Below are 18,387 nucleotides of genomic sequence, written 5' to 3'. Positions count from 1 at the left end.
AACATAATTTTTTCATCTGAGATGCATTTTTGTGCACGTTGTCTCCCAAAGCATGCATTTCGTATGCATTTAAACCCCAAATACAGATTGTTGGTGCTTTTCTGAGCCTCAAAATTAGGAAAAGTAGGAAGATGAAGGGATAACTGCATTCCAAATTGTGTATTTGTCCAGAATGTGTGAATCTGTTTGGTTTGCTTAAAGATGTGGAATGAACAAAATTCTCCTCATCCCTAATATAATATAATTACAAGACTGGCCTGTCTAATATAAACAAGCAAAGAGTTGTTGAGGCTTTTAGGAGCCCATTCACCTGTATTTAAACCTTTCCTGTTTGCAGCCCATTTTATTGAGTGGGTGGTGGTGATTATTGTGCAGAGAGGGCACAAAACCAAGAGTGTTGTTAGAGAGTGATCTAGAGGTCCTAAGCCATGAATTTTGTGCACCAGATTTGTGCCTACAAATGGTTCTCCATTCACGTCAAAAGACGAGGAGCTCCATGTGTGCTTAGAGCTGTCCCATCCATTGAAGTGAATGGGGAAGTCTAGTGCTGGGACATAAATATGTGCTCATGTGTGTGTTTATTCAGAGCTCTTGATTGGAAGCTATGGCTTCTATCAATCATGGAAGAAAAATATCTGTAGCATTTGTGACTGTTCTTTAGGATTGCTTTTAATGGATGGTGTTGTCAAAGTTTATCTTCAGAGAAAAATGGGATTAAGCATCAGAGGCAATGTATATCTGACTTATAAACATGCCCAAAGCTTTTCTAAAATTAAAGTAGAATTATATAATTATTCACAAACTGACTGGCTCGATATGTATCATTTTTGAAAAATGTGCAGTTGTGCAGTCTAAAAACACCCTAGATTGAATTTCTGCCTCAAATTGCCATTGACGTATTTTTATGGGGTAGAATTGTAATAGGAAATATATTGATCTGCCTGCTGGTAATTTATAAAATTATCTGCATCTGCTTATGAAAAACACCATCGCAAGGTGGCGGTGTACAGTACAAGGTGATCTTGCAGCCTAAGAACTTGTTGAGACATAAATGAGAGGAATCTTTGCATCACTAAATTGGGTGACAAAGCTTCTGTTCACAGGTAGGGTCAGTCATGGTGCTGATCAGCTGTTTGTGAAGAGAGCTGGATCCAGTACCCGCCTGCTCCCCATTTCTTAGCTTATATTTGTTTGGGACCATCAAAGTACTTCCCTAGTGGGTGTGCATGTTTCAACTGCATGTAGGAATTATGTGTTTGTATTTGAAGAACATTTGGAAAGCAACAATGCATAGATTTTTATGATTTCAGCCTGTGACCCCCAGGTTTTCTCACATTTGTGCTAAATCGTGCATGGCCATTGCTGAACTCTATAGGAGAGCAATTACCGTATTCATGTGTATGCAACAGGGATGGGGAACCTGCTATCTTCCCAGATGTTGTTTGACTCCAACTCCTGCCATCCCCAACCCACCTGGCCCAGTAATCAGGGATGGAAGGAGCTGAAGTCCAACAGTTTACAGGCTTCAACTTAGGTTTGTCATCCAAGTACAATGGTACCTTTGTTCTCAAACTTAACCCGTTCCGGGAGTCCGTTCAACTCCCCAAACTGTTTGAAAACCAAGGTGTGGCTTCTAATTGGCTGCAGGACCTTCCTGCACTCCAGCAGAAGCTGCGTCAGATGTTTGGCTTCCAAAAAACGTTCGCAAACCGGAACACTTCTGGGTTAGTGGCATTCGGGAGCCGATTTGTTCGACAACTAAGCCTTTCGAGAACCAAGGTACCACTATAACATAAAAAATAAAAACAGAGAGGCTTGCTTCTACAGTTACCTCTGTGCAGATGTTCACAGCACCTCAAGCTCAGGGGCTGGAGCCACAGACGCAAGTCTCAAGTTGCCTCAGGTGATCTTGCCTTACAAACCGAGGTGGAGCTGATGAGCGCTTCCTGGCAGTGATCTCCATTAATGCCGCAGGGTTCTTGCCCATGCTTGACAGAAATGAATGGAGGTTGGGTAGGCGCATGCTTGGCAAACTGCACTGCGTTAGAGGTCAGGAACAGGAGACATTGGGGATGAGTCAATAATAATAATAATAATAATAATAATAATAATAATAATTTATTATTTATACCCCGCCCATCTGGCTGAGTTTCCCCAGCCACTCTGGGCGGCTCCCAATCAGTGTTAAAAACAGTACAGCGTTACATATTAAAAACTTCCCTGAACAGGGCTGCCTTAAGATGTCTTCTGAATGTCAGGTAATTATTTATCTCTTTGACATCTGATGGGAGGGCGTTCCACAGGGCGGGTGCCACTACCGAGAAGGCCCTCTGTCTGGTTCCCTGTAGCCTCACTTCTCGCAATGAGGGAACCGCAAGAAGGCCCTCAGCGCTGGATCTCAGTGTCCGGGCTGAACGATGGGGGTGGAGACGCTCTAGTCCCTTGAGTATTGCCCACTGGCCCCTGACATGCCAATTTGCAGGCAAGAGAGGAGTATAGGAAGGATTTTTGCTGGTAATCCAGCTTGACAGATGCGTGGGACCAAAACCCCACCTTCTACCCCCTCCTTAGAGCACCCCCACCATCAAAACCAGTAGCTGAAAAAGTAACTAAATGTTAACACAATGGAATATTTACTTCAAGGGAGTGTATTGAACCAAAGCCTGCAGAGCCTTGCTCATCGACTCCATGGCCTTTGTAATAACATGAAATGGTTTTTTTTTTTTTTTTGCATTTCTCCTTTTGCTAGAATCAGGGGGAAAGGGGGCATTCAGATCCATAATGTAACCAATGCAGCCTCTTTCTCTCCCTTGTAAGATCTTCTGGGAGATAACGCTGGATGGCCACTGTCTTCAATCACTTAAAAGGCAATAATTCAATTATAGCCTCCTCTCAGTAGCAACTGCCATTGCTTTCTGTCCACTTCCAGTCCCCGCAAGTAAATTGCTTCAATAAGATTCCCCTCCCTCTCCCCCTTTCACTCTTTACTCTCATTTCCCCTCTCCTGCAAGAGGCTTGTATATGTAATGAGACCAGTGATATTCCAAGGACAAAATATTCTTGGTTCTTTAGTAAGGATGTGGGATCACTGGGATGGATTTATTGCACTGTTTGGTAAACTGTCCTCCCCATTTTATTTTATTTTTAAATGTAGTAGGCTTTGCTGAAAGGCAATGCATTTTTAGTTAGCCTGAGTTACCAAACGCGGGTTCAGCAGGGATCTCTGCCAAAGGCTAGGTTTAAATGGCTTCAATTAACTGGATTGTCTATGGGAGCAGGGATAGGCAGCTGATTTGAAGTGCATCAGGTCAGATTGGCCTTTGGGGAATCCTGATAGATAAAATGGCTTTGTTCATTAAATCGGTTCTTCTTCTTACTATTACTACTGAGCTTTCTAGCAGTGCAGCTTAAATCTATGTGATGTTTCTTGTTAAGTATTTGAAGAAATGAAATGAAACTTTGGGTGAATTCTGTACCCATAGCGAACACACAGAAAAAGAAGCAAATTGCTTCTCTGCCCTGCTGCATGAGTTTAATCAGAACATTACAAAAACCTGTCCCATGAGAATCTGAGGCAGACTGGCTCAAAGCGACCCAAACTGCAGTGACCCCAGCACAGTGGGGTCAAAAATAAATACCATCCTCTATCATAATCTTCTGCCTGTAAAATCTACAGTGAGTGGTAGTCATTGCTGAGTTGGCTTGAATTCTGTGCCATCTGGCTTGTGATGCTTTGGCAGCTCTGGAAATAATCTGGCTCACAGCCAGGGAGAATTTACACAATTATGTGCTAGTGCAAGGGTAGGGAACCTCAGGTCTGGGGGTGGCACTGAATGTGGCCCTTCAGACTTCTTTATGTGGCCCCTGGGACTCTGCCCTGGTTATGCTTTTTGCATATCTCTTCCTGACCATACTCCACAAACTGCTTTTGCCTGGCTGCAATGTGTCTTTTGGGACGCGGGTGGCGCTGTGGGTTAAACCACAGAGCCTAGGGCTTGCCGATCAGAAGGTTGGCGGTTCGAATCCCCACGACGGGGTGAGCTCCCGTTGCTTGGTCCCAGCTCCTGCCAACCTAGCAGTTCGAAAGCACGTCAAAGCGCAAGTAGATAAATAGGTACCGGTCCGGCGGGAAGGTAAACGGTGTTTCCGTGTGCTGCTCTGGTTCGCCAGAAGTGGCTTAGTCATGCTGGCCACATGACCCAGAAGCTGTACGCCGGCTCCCTCGGCCAATAAAGCGAGATGAGCGCTGCAACCCCAGAGACGGTCACGACTGGACCTAATGGTCAGGGGTCCCTTTACCTTTAACATGCCCTTTAAGATCCTCTCTATTCCCCCATCATAACTGGGGCTCTTGCAACTCTGTTCTAGTCTATGGGGTATTCTATTTTACTGGGTATCCCATGAAGTCAGTTTTCAGCCTGCCTTACCTCAGTCAAGGTTCCTGGTGTTTTTTACGGGAATATCTGAAAGGGCTGCCAGTTCAAAAGAATCCAAGCACATGCTTCCATTGTATGTCCATCAAACGGCTTGCCCAAGACATTTTGACACCTGAGGTAAACCACAAAATGCCCCGCTTTCCCACCAGGGGAACGTGAAGTGAAGATTTACATCATGAACAAGATGAGGGGATAAAGATCTAAGTCTGAATTTGCTGTCCTTGCGCATCCTGACACCTGAGGCAGTGGCCTCACCATGCCTCTTGACTGGGCTGGCCCATACTAGGAGTAGAGGGAGCTATTAAAGAAGTGCATAGATGGCTTTCAGTCTGTTGCTAACGTGGAATGTTGTCTTTCGCAGAGAAAGCGTAGAAAGCCTTATTCAAAAGCATTCCTATGCACGATCCCCCATCAGAACCTACGGCGCAGAGGATGAAGTTCTGGGAGACGAGAACCAAGCAGCCCAAAGCAGAGGTAGGAGAACATCTGATCTTGAAGAGCAGAGGTTCAAGATCAGAACCTTTGGTACTTTCAAACGAGCCCACAATTTGGAAAGAGGAGGTACCCCTTCTTCCATGCGATTCCTATATCATTGTGAATCTGATTATGCACAATGCTTGGAATCTGCGTGCCCTCTCCTTTTATTTATCAATTATTTTTAAATGATCCAAGATAAATAAATAAAATGATAAATAACCGGCCCCTTGAAGAAAATCAGCTGTGCCTGCTGTGCATGTGGCAGTGACCCCTTTTGATAATAATAATAATAAATAATAATAATAATAAATTTTATTTATACCCCGCCCTCCCCAGCCAAGACCGGGCTCAGGGTGGCTAACACCCAATATAAAAACAAATTGATTGAAATACAACTTAAAAACAAGATTAAAATACAACATTAAAACATTAAAATATTAAAATACGGCCTCATTTCAATGGAAACTCAAATCAAAAACTTTTTTGGGGATGGTAACGTCAAGTCTTCACCAAGGCTAACTTTCCAGACTGGTCCTACATGGGCCAGAAAAAAGCCAGGGAAGTCCCCAAGTAGGAGTTCCATCACAGAAGGAAAATGAAAGAGGGGGAGGGGATCAGGCTGATTCCAAGCCAAAGGCCGTGCGGAACAACTCTGTCTTGCAGGCCCTGCGGAAAGAAATCAGATCCTGCAGGGCCCTGGTCTCATGAGGCAGAGCGTTCCACCAGGCCGGAGCCAGTGCTGAAAAGGCCCTGGCTCTGGTTGAGTATGCCCCCTAACCTCATGTGGTCTTACTATGGCAGCCCCAATACTTACCGTATTTTTCGCCCCATAGGATGCACCGGCCCATAGGGCACACCTAGGTTTTTTGGGGGGGAATAAAGGGGGGGAATTGGTCCCCCCCCCCCGGCGCAGGGCTGGAGCGGGGGAAGCCCGAGCTTCCCCCGACCCCAGCCCCCAGAACAGGCTGCTATCTGCAAGCCTAGGGAGCCCGGCGAGACTTCGTGCTGGGCTCCCCAGGGTTGCAGACAGCTGCCCAAAGCCTGGGGCGCGCTCCGCTGTGCTCCCCAGGTTTCGGCTGCAGGCTGCTGTCCGCAAGCCTTGGGAGCCCGGCGGGAACTCCCGCGGGCTCCCAAGGCTTGCGGATAGCTTCCTGAAGCCTGGAGAGTGAGAGGGGTCGGTGCGCACCGACCCCTCTCGCTCTCCAGGCTTCAGCGAAAGCCTGCATTCGCCCCATAGGACGCACACACATTTCCCCTTCATTTTTGGAGGGGGGAAAGTGCGTCCTGAGGGCGAAAAATATGGTGCATCAGTTGGTACATTGGATTTAGTTGCCCTTATGCAAACCTCCACTCTTTTCCTTTGTTTGCAGGATCAGCTTTCACCACTTCTGACAACCTGCCCCTCAGTTCCTGGGTCTCGTCGACATCAAGTTTCCCGGGATTCCAACACCCGCAGTCCTTGACCGCTCTTGGTTCCGGTGCTGCGTCCATAGCCACGCCGATTCCTCACCCGATCCAAGGCTCCCTGCCCCCATACAGCCGCCTGGGGATGCCTCTAACCCATTCTGCCATTGCCAGCTCGATGCAGGGCAGTGGCCCGACGTTCCCTTCTTTCCACATGCCCAGGTACCACCACTACTTTCAGCAGGGTCCTTATGCAGCGATCCAGGGACTGCGCCACTCCTCTGCGGTGATGACCCCTTTCGTATGACTGACCTAAGGCGAGAGAAGCCAAGACTTGGCAGGCAAACCAGCCTGGGCCTGTTGGGAAGGCCCAGGGCGAAACGACTAAGAAAACCAGCTTGCATAAAGGCATTGTGGAGTTAGATCCCTCCTCTTGAAGGATCCGTGTTAAGGGATGGTTAAGGGAGCTCGAGTGGCTCTGAAAATGGGCATGGCCCAAGGGGCTCCAAATGTTGCAAGGTCTCTAATTAAACGCTGAACGATCTGAAGGTGCATCATAACCACTAGATGTGAGGCTGCCATCATGCAGCAGTGTATAGTTTGAATTGTGTATAGACTTCCCCTCCTGACAGAGGCCAAAGAGGCAATACTGTGCTGATAACTTCATTGCTTTTTATGAATTGGGGGGGGGGGCGATATTTGTTGCTTTGAGCATGTTTAGGCTACTTCAGCATTAAGCTCGCTATGAAAGAAACAGAAGGAAAAGACTGCACCATTCCCTTCCCCTTACCATCCTTTAAACTCCTTTATTTTAAATATGGAATCCAGTTAGTTAAGAACACTGGGCATAATCCGCTGGAATTCCTCCTGCATGAGCCTTGTTTGAAATGAATGGAAGCTGTTTCACCAAACCATAGATAAGGTTAACCACAGTTTGCCAAATTCAGATGATAGAACATGCCAATGGTTCATATAGCTCAGGTGTTTTTTTCTTGGATACTGACAGCAGCAGGGAGGACTGATGGTAAAACAGGGTGACTGAAGATTGCTCTGCATTCTGTTATTTTATTTACAGCTCATTGCAAATGTTGGGACAATTTGTGGGGTACTAATCTATGGCGCCTGTCACATGCACCTCACTCTTACCATCTGCAATGGCGATATATCTGGAATTGGTGAGGTTTAGCACAGTGTTACTTTGAAGAACATTGTACAAGGCTGAAGAGCAGCAGCTTCAGGCTTCACCTGTCTGTTACTCAGCCCTCATCCATACATGTTGCTCTGGGGCTGATCTTATGACTAGATCCCATGCCTGCCCAGTAATTTGGTAGGATGGTATAAGCAGTATTGATACCAGTGTCTGTGGGCCATATTGGGTGTGTTCATGTGGTCCCTGGGGGCCTATTTATTTATTTTTCTACTTTTCCATCCTGCCTTTCTTCCATCATGGAATTCAAGGTAGGATACATGGGATTTCCAGGTGATTTCCCATCTGGGCATATGCCAAAACTGCAAGATGGCTGCATCAGGCGGACCCAGAGCACACCCACATTATTGGAGCATTTTCGGAGGCCACAACAGATAACTGACAACTCTGTTGATGTGACATTGTATCTACGAGGCCTACCTGTGCTAGAAAAATATGTGGCAGAGGAACATTTAGAAGTGGGAGGTTGTTGGCACCTGCCGTTGTTCACCTTCAAGGCCTTCCTCCTTGCATAATTGCATTTTGGAACAAAAGGTGAGACGTGAAGCGTTTCCTTTCCCTGATTATTATGTAACGCAGAACACTACAAATTCAGTAGATAGGCATCAAGAGTTTCCGTAATGGGAACGAGCATGGAAAAACTAAAAGAGGTGCATTGGTGTGTGGTCCTTGCTGAAAATTAGAAAAAAGCAATAGGGAAAACCTCAGTCCTGGAAGGATGGTAAAATCCAACCCACTCCCAATCAGACGCCCTGAATGGGAACACGTATCTGTAATATGGAAAGACCGAGAGGAGCAGAAAGCCCCATCTCAAGATGAGTCAACAATGCCCCAACCACCATTTTTTCAATTCATTGTTTAAGCAAGTTCCTAGCTAAAGAACTGAAAGCATTGAAACTACATTCTAAAAGGCCCAATAAATTTTCAGTTCTCTTGATTTCTAATTCCATAGTATGAAGATTTATCCAATGGATAAACGGGGGGCTGCAAAGGATTGCAACTTTGGTGTTGCCCAATCCTGTTGAGAAAGATCTAGAGAACGTTAAGGGAAGGTGGCATCACAGAACCATTAGCTGTATGGGGTTGCTTAAAACTGACTCTCTGGCTGCTTTAGCAATGTGGAGAGCCTGTAGTGTTTAGGATCTGGCTCTGCAATGAGACAAGCATTACCTTACCATGTTCCCAGAACCCAGTGGTTGTTGGCACCCAACAGTAGGTGGTGTTAGAGCCAAGGACAGGCTGAGACAACTTATTATTATTTTGTCCTCACCCTTCTTGCTGCCAAGTTCTATAAAACCAACAGTGAGTCATGGTGTAGTGGGGGGCAGTTGTCCCAGACACAAAATTGTTAGGGGCGCAAAATTTCAACACTTGCTGCTGCCTCAATACAGCTGTGTGCTTCCGTTGCTCGGCTCCATTGAAAACGGCTTCTCCATGCAAACCAGGAAGTGATACGGACACCATTAGGCAGTTGAACGTGCATGTGTCCTCCATCCGTTTCTCTCCATCCCACCCCCTATTCATGGCCCCGGGCACAGGCAACCCACGCTATGCCACTGACAAGTTGTAAGTAAGAAGGTAGGTAGCAGGAAAGTGAGAGCAGAGTGAAGTTGTGGGGCACTGTCCCCTTTGCCCTAATGGACCTACCTCCGCTGCCTGAATCTGCTTGCAAACCCATGGAAGCAGGTTGGAAATGATGGTAGAAGCTGCTAATCCGACAGTGATGGGAAAGAAGACTAAACAATCCGTTCCTCCCCACAGGTTCATAGCTGCTGCAGTTGGTTCATCCTAAGCCTAAGGGCCTGTGATTTAAACCAGACTAAGGGGCACACATAGTTTATCTGCCAATTGTGGGCAGATAAACACTGAAACGGCTGCTCAAAATAGTGGGCGCAGTAGAAGACTTTGTGGGGCTGTTAGGCACCCATCAAATTTCGTGATGTAAGTAAGGGTTGCCTCTTCTCATTTCTGCAAAACGTGTCATGTCCCACTTGCATGTGTTGAGCATTTCCCAGTACAGTGGTACCTCGGGATACATACGTTTCAGGTTACATACGCTTCAGGTTACAGACTCCGCTAACCCAGAAATAGTACCTCGGGTTAAGAACTTTGCTTCAGGATGAGAACAGAAATCGTGCTCCGGCGGCGCAGCAGCAGCAGCAGGAGGCCCGATTAGCTAAAGTGGTGCTTCAGGTTAAGAACAGTTTCAGGTTAAGAACGGACCTCCGGAACGAATTTTAACCCGAGGTACCACTGTACTGCAGATATTTGGGAGAAGCTGCACCTGAGCACTGAAGCTGTTGGACTACGATGCCTTTAGGGCTGGGGAGTCAGCTAAACCTTTTCCTTTTCACTTTTCCAACTTGCTTTTACCACAAAATCAGATTCTTTGTTTTTCCTGCTCATTATTTGCAGTAAATATGGTTCTGGTACTTCCTGAATCTTAAGGGGATGAAGGGTTTATTTATGACAGTTTCTGGTTTAAAAGATCAGGGTTTGATATTGTTTTAAAATACTGAAGAAAGTGATTTCAGTCAATAATTGTGTTACTTTCTAAATAACTTCTTTTAAAAATGATTTTGGACAAAAAAAATACAGATTGCTGTATTTTAGCTTTGGCACATTTTAAACGAGCATTTAGTTTCTTACTGTAATACCAGAAATAGGAGGAAAGTGTTTCTGTAAACATAGGGAAAGTAAAAACTGGAGGTAGTCTCTCTTAACAGAATGTATTACTGGTCTGTTTGCTGTGTTAAATGGTTTAAATTAATTGTGTGAACACATTCACCATGTAATGACGTGTGTGCGTGCGTAATTTGGGAGGTGAGGGCAAAATGTTTTACGAAAAAGAAGTTGAGTATGTAAGACTGCAATCCGAAATCCACTTATCTGGGAGAAAATCCCATTGAGCACAATGGGACTAATATCTGTGTCAAAGTGTATAGGCTTGCACTGCAAATTAGAAAACAATATCCAGCATCAACAACCAAAAGATTCTTTTTAAGTGCAATATATTTATTTCTGCCAGAAATATAATATCAACATGATGTGATATTTCAAGCACTAAATGTGATTTGTAAACAGCTTAAAATGATTATATATAAATATATATATATATCACAAAGTTGTACATAAGTGCAAATGTGTGGATATTCATTTTTTCCTTTCATTAAAATACTGGGATTTTTAAATATGGTATGTGTTCGTTTGTTCAAGCTTGTTTCGATTTTAAACCATTTGACATACAGTATTTTTGAATGGCCATGCAGAGCACCTGCTGGCTTCCAGCACCCCAAAGTCAAGACCCAAAGCAGGACTTGAGAGCAAATAGGTCTCTCTCACGTTTATATTCCCCAGCTGGTATTGAGAGCCAAACTGCCTCTGTTCGTGGAAGCAGCAAGTATCCATTTTGATTAGTAAAGGTAAAGGGACCCCTGACCATTAGGTCCAGTCGTGGACGACTCTGGGGTTGCGGCACTCATCTTGCTTTATTGGCCGAGGGAGCCGGCGTACAGCTTCCGGGTCATGTGGCCAGCATGACTAAGCCGCTTCTGGTGAACCAGAGCAGCGCACAGAGGTATACAAGTGGGAGCTAAACAGTACAAACTGAAAGCTTTTGCTGATGATTTGGTATTGACTTTACAGGAGCCAGAATCTAGTACTAAAAGAGTACTGGAACTGATTCAAGAATTTGGTCAGGTAGGTTTTAAGTTGAACAAGATGAAAACTAAGGTTTTAGAGAAAAACCTAACTGTGATTGAGAGAGATAAGTTTCAGAAGGAGACAGGATTAACACTGGTTAAGAAAGTGAAATATTTAGGGGTGAACATGACTGCTAAGAATGTGAATCTATTTAAGGATAACTATGAAAAATGTTGGATTGAAGTGAAAAAGGACTTAGAAATATGGTCAAATCTGAAGTTATCACTGTTGGGCCGAATTGCTGTGATAAAAATGAACGTTATTGCCAAGGATGCTGTTTTTGTTCCAAACATTGCAAATCTTGGACAAAATGGACTGTTTCAAGAAGTGGCAGAGAGATATCTCTAGATTTGTCTGGCAGGGCAAGAAGCCTTGAATAAAATTTAAGATATTAACTGATGCTAAAGAAAGAGGTGGATTTGCCCTGCCAGACCTTAAACTTTACTATGAATCAGCAGCTTTTTGGTGGCTGAGAGATTGGCTGCTTCTTGAAAACACTGATGTGTTGGACTTAGAAGGTTTTAACAACATATTTGGTTGGCATGCATATTTATGGTATGACAAGGTTAAAGCACATAAAGCGTTTAAAAACCATATTGTTAGAAAAGCACTGTTTAATGTCTGGATAAGATATAAGGACTTGTTAGAAAATAAAACCCCAAGATGGTTGTCACCAATGGAAGCGAAGGCTCAGAAAAAACTCAATATGGAGGCCAAATGGCCGAAATATTGGGAAATTCTGGAACAAGAGGGAGATAGAATAAAACTGCAGAGTTTTGAAAAACTAAAAAACAAAGTGTGAGACTGGCTCCATTACTACCAAATAATGGAGGCATATAATTTGGATAAAAAACTTGGCTTCCAGGTGGAAAAATCAAAATTGGAAACAGAATTGTTAGACCCCAAAATTAAGAATTTATCAAGAATGTATAACTTGCTGTTGAAATGGAACACTCAGGATGAAACGGTGAAATCTGCTATGATTAAATGGGCACAAGATGTTGGACACAACATCATGATGGCTGACTGGGAACAGTTATGGACCACAGGTATGAAGTTTACGGCATGTAATGCCTTAAGAGAGAATTTAATGAAAATGATTTACAGGTGGTACATAACACCAGTCAAGCTTGCAAAAATTTACCATCTGCCCGATAATAAATGTTGGAAATGTAATGAGACTGAAGGTAAATAGTCCTTAAATTTCTTCCAATCTTCCTCCACCGACTCTTCTCCCTGGTCTCGGATTCTGCCAGTCATTTCCGCCAGTTCCATGTAGTCCATCACCTTCATCTGCCATTCTTCCCGGGTGGGTAGATCTTGTGTCTTCCAGTACTTTGCAATAAGTATTCTTGCTGCTGTTGTAGCGTACATAAAGAAAATTCTATCCTTCTTTGGCACCAATTGGCCGACCATGCCCAGGAGAAAGGCCTCTGGTTTCTTCAGAAAGGTATATTTAAATACCTTTTTCATTTCATTATAGATCATCTCCCAGAAAGTCTTAATCCTTGGGCATGTCCACCAAAGGTGAAAGAATGTACCTTCAGTCTCTTTACATTTCCAACATTTATTATCGGGCAAATGATAGATTTTTGCAAGCTTGACTGGTGTCATGTACCACTAAAATTAATGAATGTTAGAAAGATGCTGGAATGAAGTTATACGGCTTTAGCAGAAATGTTATAAAGAATTAAGTAAAAATAGACTGTTAATGGGCCAAAGGGGAAAAAATAAGGTTAGATTGTGTTAAGATAAATTATAGGACAAAAACTGAGAAAGATGGAAAGGATTTGCTGAAATAGCTAACTGAACTAGAATACAAAGAAGGGAGGTGTGAGGAGGTCGTCGAAACAAGTAAATGAAAGATAAGATATGGAAATACTGGATGTGTTGTTAATTGTTTCTGTTTTTGCTTTTGTTTTTGTTTTGTTTTGTGTTTTGTTTTTTTTGTTTTTCATGTATTGTTTTGCTTTGTTTAACTTTCTTTTCTTTTCTTTGTAATCTTTAAACTCTTAATAAATATTATTTTAAAATAAAAAACAGAGCAGCGCACATAAACGCCGTTTACCTTCCCGCCGGAGCGGTAACTATTTATCTAATTGCACTTTGACGTGCTTTCGAACTGCTAGGTTGGCAGGAGCAGGGACCGAACAATGGGAGCTCACCCGTCATGGGGATTCGAACCGCCGACCTTCTGATCAGCATGCCCTAGGCTCTGTGGTTTAACCCACAGCGCCACCCGCGTCTTGATTAGTAGCCACTGATTACTCTCTCCTCCTTGGATTTATGTCAGATTTATGTATAAGCTAAACAAGCTATAGCTTAGGGCCACACTCTCTTGGGGCCCCCCCAAAAAATTAAAGAAAAAAACAACTGGATGTACATTTCCAAAATATAAGATAAAAAACCCAAATAAAAGAAAACCTACATACAGTTACAGCTTAATAATTATTTCACTATTAATATACTTCTTCTTAATTGTATTTCCATTCAACAGTTACTTTGATAAAATGCATATTTGTTATGTGCAAATGGCTTTAGATACGTATTAGGTCCATAAATTACCATATAGCATATATTCAACACAAAAAACAACGGCAATTTGTTGTTGACAAAGGACAGCTGGACATATAAAGGGCTCCATTACGTTCAGTAGCTGAGGGCCTCATCAAACCTAAATCTGGCCCTGCTAATGCCCACTTAAAGCCATCTAAGTTGGCAGCCGTCGCCATGCTCTGTGGTAGCGAACGTCAGATAGTGCAGGCCTGATCCTGCGGTATCTCCATTGGGGAGGAACAAGCTTGGTGGCCAACCAGTGGCACATGCCATTTTTTGAGAGACTTCTTCTTTGCCCTTTTGACCACACGACTCCCTTTTTATTTGTGTTTTAGCTCAACAGAGCTAATTTGGCGCTGGAATCTAGATGGATTTCAGTCTGGGTTTGGTAAGAAACAGCATCTGTACAAATCCAGTTGCACAGTACCAAGGGGCCCTGTGGCGTTTGCCCTCCTAGGTGGGTCATAAGGAAAGGGTTAAATGAGTGTGAAGTGATTGGCCAGTGGGAACCCAAGGGGAGGAGTTAGAGTTACAGTTGGAGTGGTTGGGAAGTCAGTTGGGAGTTGGAGAAGGAAGAGGGAGGATAAGTCTGTGGGTTGGTCTAGTTTTTATGTGTGAGAGTGAGAGAAACTGTTAGGAGGAGTCAGATAGACAGTTGGGATAATCAGTTAGAAGTTATTGGTGGCAGCGGGGGAAGTGGCAGCGGGGAAGTGATCATAGTGGTGGCACAGGGATCAATAGACTGTCAAACGTCCGGGGACCCTGTGTGATTGCCACAGGCACCTATAAACTGGGCCTGGTGACTGGCTCTTCATTAATACAGAAGGCAGGAAGCAGATTTTCATGTGTGTGCAGCTTTCCCTTAGTCTACTTTTCTGTTCTCCTCTGACTTGGTTCACCCAGTGGTAGATAGGGCCATGGTAGGGACATAGGAAACTGCCATATATTGAATTAGACCATCCATCAGGGTCTTAGCCAGACTCCATTGTGCCTGTCCTGTACTTTCAGGCACAGCCTATAATGAAGGTGTGGAAGGGTGTGTGTGTCATGGAGAGGTTATTTCCCTTTGTCTGACTTCTAGGATATCTTACGGTGTCCTATTTTTCCTGAGTCGAACATCCTAAAGGACAGACGTTTCCTCCTTGCACCCATGCTTTCCCTTCAGACTCCTCCATACAACTTGCTTACAGTATTGAGCATTCATCCTGATTTGCTTGCTCGATGTTTACACAGAGGTTGGACCATGTCCTTTCTTCATCAAGTATTTGTTCTGCTTAGCAGGAGGCTATACAACAAGGAGCAGCCATCCAGATTTGCTTGTGCAGTGGTTGTTTTAAAGTTTTTTAGGTACTTAATTACCATTTCTATAGTACTTATCACAAAGTGGTGTACAGAAAACTAAAGCAATAACAGACAACTTAAGCAGCAGCCATTTTTGAAGAAAAAAAAAGTCTTAACAGTTCAATACAGAAATGCCAAATGTTAAATACAAAAAAGATAGATGTCATCTGTCTTCCCATTAATTAGTTGTTTATCCCACATCTGTCCCTCTTCTAACTGCAAAAAGTCCGGCTTTAAAAAAAATAAAAAATGAATTGATTGCATCAGAGCACCAGAGTGCTTTAAATCCACTTTAACTGTGCACACCTACATTCCTGGTACATGACTGAATTTCTACTGCAAAATACTGATGGTCTGGAGGTGACCCTAGGCGAAGAAACAAATGACCTTTCAGCATCTTCACACCAGCAGCTTTTATTAAAATTGGCCACACGATGGCATTGTTGCACCACTGGGGTTGTGAGCTAGAGGGAACAGTCTTCCACTAAGGAGCTCTCATTTTAAAGGAATGAACGCTAAGCGGAAGAATAGCATAATCTAACAAGAATTACCTTTGGATTCAACCAACCAGCCATGAAATCTAGCCTTCTGCCTACATCAGTGCTGAACAAGGAAGCTCATGAGAGATCTAAACCTCCTGGATCACTTAGTTCCAATATTTGCTAATCAGAGATGCATTGCCTCTGAATATGATGGCAAGAACATAAGGACAGATAAAGACCTATTGAAACCTTTTGATTTAAAAGAGCTGTCAGAATATGTACAGATGAGAAAGGTACAGGTATATATTCTACTGACAGATATAATTTTCCATGAATTTGTCTACTTTAGAAGATGGATCTTTTAAGGACATTTAAGCTTGAGGCCATTGCTACCTTGAAGCAGCAATTAACTCTGCAAGTCAGATTTACTGCATGTACGGTATCTGTCGTGCATCTACTGCATTCACAATTTTACAAGTCAGACCTTCAACAGAGTGTTGCACTGTATCCCCAGCCTTTTGAAAGAAGAAGAACTTTTGTTCAGGGCTCCAAAGAAGAATTCTGCCCTCCCTTGGATTAGGCCAGTTTTACCAGGAGGGTCATTGTCACACACTCGAATTCCTTCCCCATCCTTGCTCCCTAGCAGCCGCCTGAAAGCGAGCCTCCCTTGGAAAATCAAGCTGGACTGGAAACACCCAGAGCTTGAAGGGAAAAGGACTCCATTGGCGTCTTTGCAGCACACTACTCAACCGAGGAATTCCTGGTCATAGTGGAAGTTGACAACCATCCCCAGGAGAGCGATCAGCAGCTGTGGGAAGTTCCGGCGCACAGCTGCCTTGTATTCCTCCATCCTGAAGATGGTGTGCAACAGGCTGGTGAGATGTTCCTGGAAGAGAGAGAGGTGCAAGTCACTTTCCCTGCTTTTGTGCAGAATACGGAAACCCCTCGATATCACCCTGGGAAGAAGGAAGCCAGAAAGCAGGTGGTTGGTCCTTACCACTTGGTTGGCAGATTCCGCCAAGGGGCTTTGGTAAAGCTGCTCGGCCATGAGATGGATCAGTTGTTCTGGGTTGGCCGATGCTAAAACCTCCTTCCATATTCTCTGGCAGCCTCTGTGAATGCAAAAACAAGAGCAATGGTCAGATTCAAGTCTTCTGCTTGCTGCCCTGCCCCAGAGAGAGGAAATGGCAGCAAGGGCTTTCTGACCAAGCTCTGCAGCTTGCCAACCTTTCCCATAGCCCAGTAGAACCTGGAGGGCTCCATACCCGAAGGGAAACTGGAGGAGGTATTCAACCACTTTCACCAGGTGGTGGTGTGACAAGATGGAGAAAGTGAAGACGGCCATGTTTCTGCCCTCCACTGTAGGCCCCTGGGTGAATTTGTAGAAGGCCTCCAGCAGCACCTCCACCTGTCAGAGAAAAGGAAAGGGTTCCTTGGAGAGTAAAAGGAAGCAGGGCTGTCTGCAGGCAGATCCCTCCATCCCTCATCAAAAGAGGGACCCTTGACCTGTGCCACCACAGCCATCTTCCTTCAAAGGTACCACTCGGGGTCCTTGGGAGTATTGGACCCAGGCAGCTCCAGGGAACCAGTTCCCCTCTCCATTGTAGGCCAAGAGAAGAAGCTTGCCCGTCTGCTCCCAGAAGGAAGACTCCCCATTCCGGAACCCATGTTTCTCAGGACCCTTGGCTGAGCTTCTTGTCCTGACATTGCCAGGCCCCTCTCAACAAACATGTGTCCTGGCCACCCAATGACATGAGGTTGCCTCCTCTACACCAAAGCGGAGATTCTTCTTCTCTCCCACCTTTGCAGACACCTTACCTCTACTGCTTTGCCACTAAACTGCTTGATGAACTCTTGCAGCAGGTGGGAGATGTCCAAGGGGTTGAAGCTGCTCTCAAGAACCAGGTTGCTGGCCAGGAAGCACATGGCCTCCAAGAGCTGCTCCGCAGGGAGAAAGGCGCCAAAGACCTGAAGCAAGAGAGGAAGGTCAGAGATGCCCACGGGGCAGGGCTGGCGAGCAGAAAGCCCAGGTGCCTTGTGTGACAGTGACTTACCCTGGCAAGAGAGTAGCAGTCATTGACGAATAATTCAGTAACCGGACCTCTGGTGGAATTGAGGACCTTCTGAGCTCTGATGATGAGTGTTTGGTTCCTGGACGTTCGTGCCAGTGTCTCTGCAAAGGAAAGCCAAAGGGTTAGTTTGGGTCTTGCTCACCCCACCCCATGCTGGGATGCATTCTTCCAGTCTTACCTTCTTTGCGCAGGATGGGCAGAAGATGGCAGCGGGCCTCTGCTGCCCTCTGCCTGCACTCCGGGTCTGGATCCAATGCACACAGACAGGAAATAGCCACCAGTTGGACAAGGGAGGATGCAGGAAGCGCTACCGATGGCTGAGAAGAAACCCAGAGAAGGGACTGATAAGAGAAGCAACCCATCACCATTTTTCCTACAAAAATTTTATTTATTTTTTAAAACTTTATTACGGTCACAGACCAGGATAAAAAACAACAACAACAACCTATACATAAAATAGCAGTTAGGATTTTTTTAAACTGATAAATGTTGGAGCAAATAAGGACAAAGAAACAAGCATAGGATAAAACATCTGAATAAAATACAAGATTAAACACAGATAATGGATGGATAAAAACTGATAATTAAAACATTTTTATTAAGTCTTCAAAACATTCCAAAACATTTAGCATCCTATACAGAAAAAATCAATTTCTTTTTTACTTCCCACCCCTCTTTTCCTGATGTTTGCTTTTTACGTCTTTTCTCAG

At 44.4% G+C, this 18,387-nt stretch overlaps 2 protein-coding genes and 1 long non-coding RNA gene across 5 annotated transcripts in view; 2 read left to right on the top strand and 1 right to left on the bottom strand.

Annotated features, from left to right (window-relative positions):
* The window catches only part of TBX20 (T-box transcription factor 20), a 40,723-nt gene extending 33,858 nt beyond the window's left edge, over positions 1-6,865 (top strand). For both annotated transcript variants that reach the window (XM_053410516.1, XM_053410517.1), the window contains exons 7-8: positions 4,798-4,910; positions 6,284-6,865. In XM_053410516.1, coding sequence (XP_053266491.1) covers positions 4,798-4,910; positions 6,284-6,624 — 454 coding nt within the window. In that variant the 3' untranslated portion in view covers positions 6,625-6,865. The remainder of the gene's footprint in view (positions 1-4,797; positions 4,911-6,283) is intronic.
* LOC128424417 (uncharacterized) overlaps positions 1-10,715 on the top strand; it is a 161,510-nt gene extending 150,795 nt beyond the window's left edge. Inside the window, exon 2 of the long non-coding RNA XR_008333013.1 lies at positions 9,772-10,715. This is a non-coding gene — a long non-coding RNA (uncharacterized LOC128424417). The remainder of the gene's footprint in view (positions 1-9,771) is intronic.
* Positions 10,716-15,377: 4,662 nt separating this feature from the next.
* LOC128424374 (uncharacterized) lies at positions 15,378-17,853 on the bottom strand. Of its 2 annotated transcripts, XM_053410452.1 has the most exons (5): positions 17,660-17,853; positions 17,424-17,573; positions 16,871-17,013; positions 16,603-16,717; positions 15,378-16,491 (listed from the first exon to the last, which is right to left on the bottom strand). In XM_053410452.1, the coding sequence occupies exons 2-5, from the start codon at positions 17,529-17,531 to the stop codon at positions 16,351-16,353; spliced, it is 507 nt and encodes a 168-aa protein (XP_053266427.1). In that variant the 5' UTR covers positions 17,532-17,573; positions 17,660-17,853; the 3' UTR covers positions 15,378-16,350. The 2 variants fall into 2 exon arrangements, with proteins under 2 accessions (XP_053266427.1, XP_053266426.1); XM_053410451.1 differs by having other exon boundaries at positions 15,378-16,717.
* Positions 17,854-18,387: the final 534 nt, after the last annotated feature.

Source organism: Podarcis raffonei, chromosome 12 (genome assembly GCF_027172205.1).
Source record: "Podarcis raffonei isolate rPodRaf1 chromosome 12, rPodRaf1.pri, whole genome shotgun sequence".
Lineage (NCBI taxonomy): Eukaryota > Metazoa > Chordata > Lepidosauria > Squamata > Lacertidae > Podarcis > Podarcis raffonei.
Note: the sequence above shows the minus strand (reverse complement) of the source record. Positions and strands in the feature narration are given on the sequence as shown.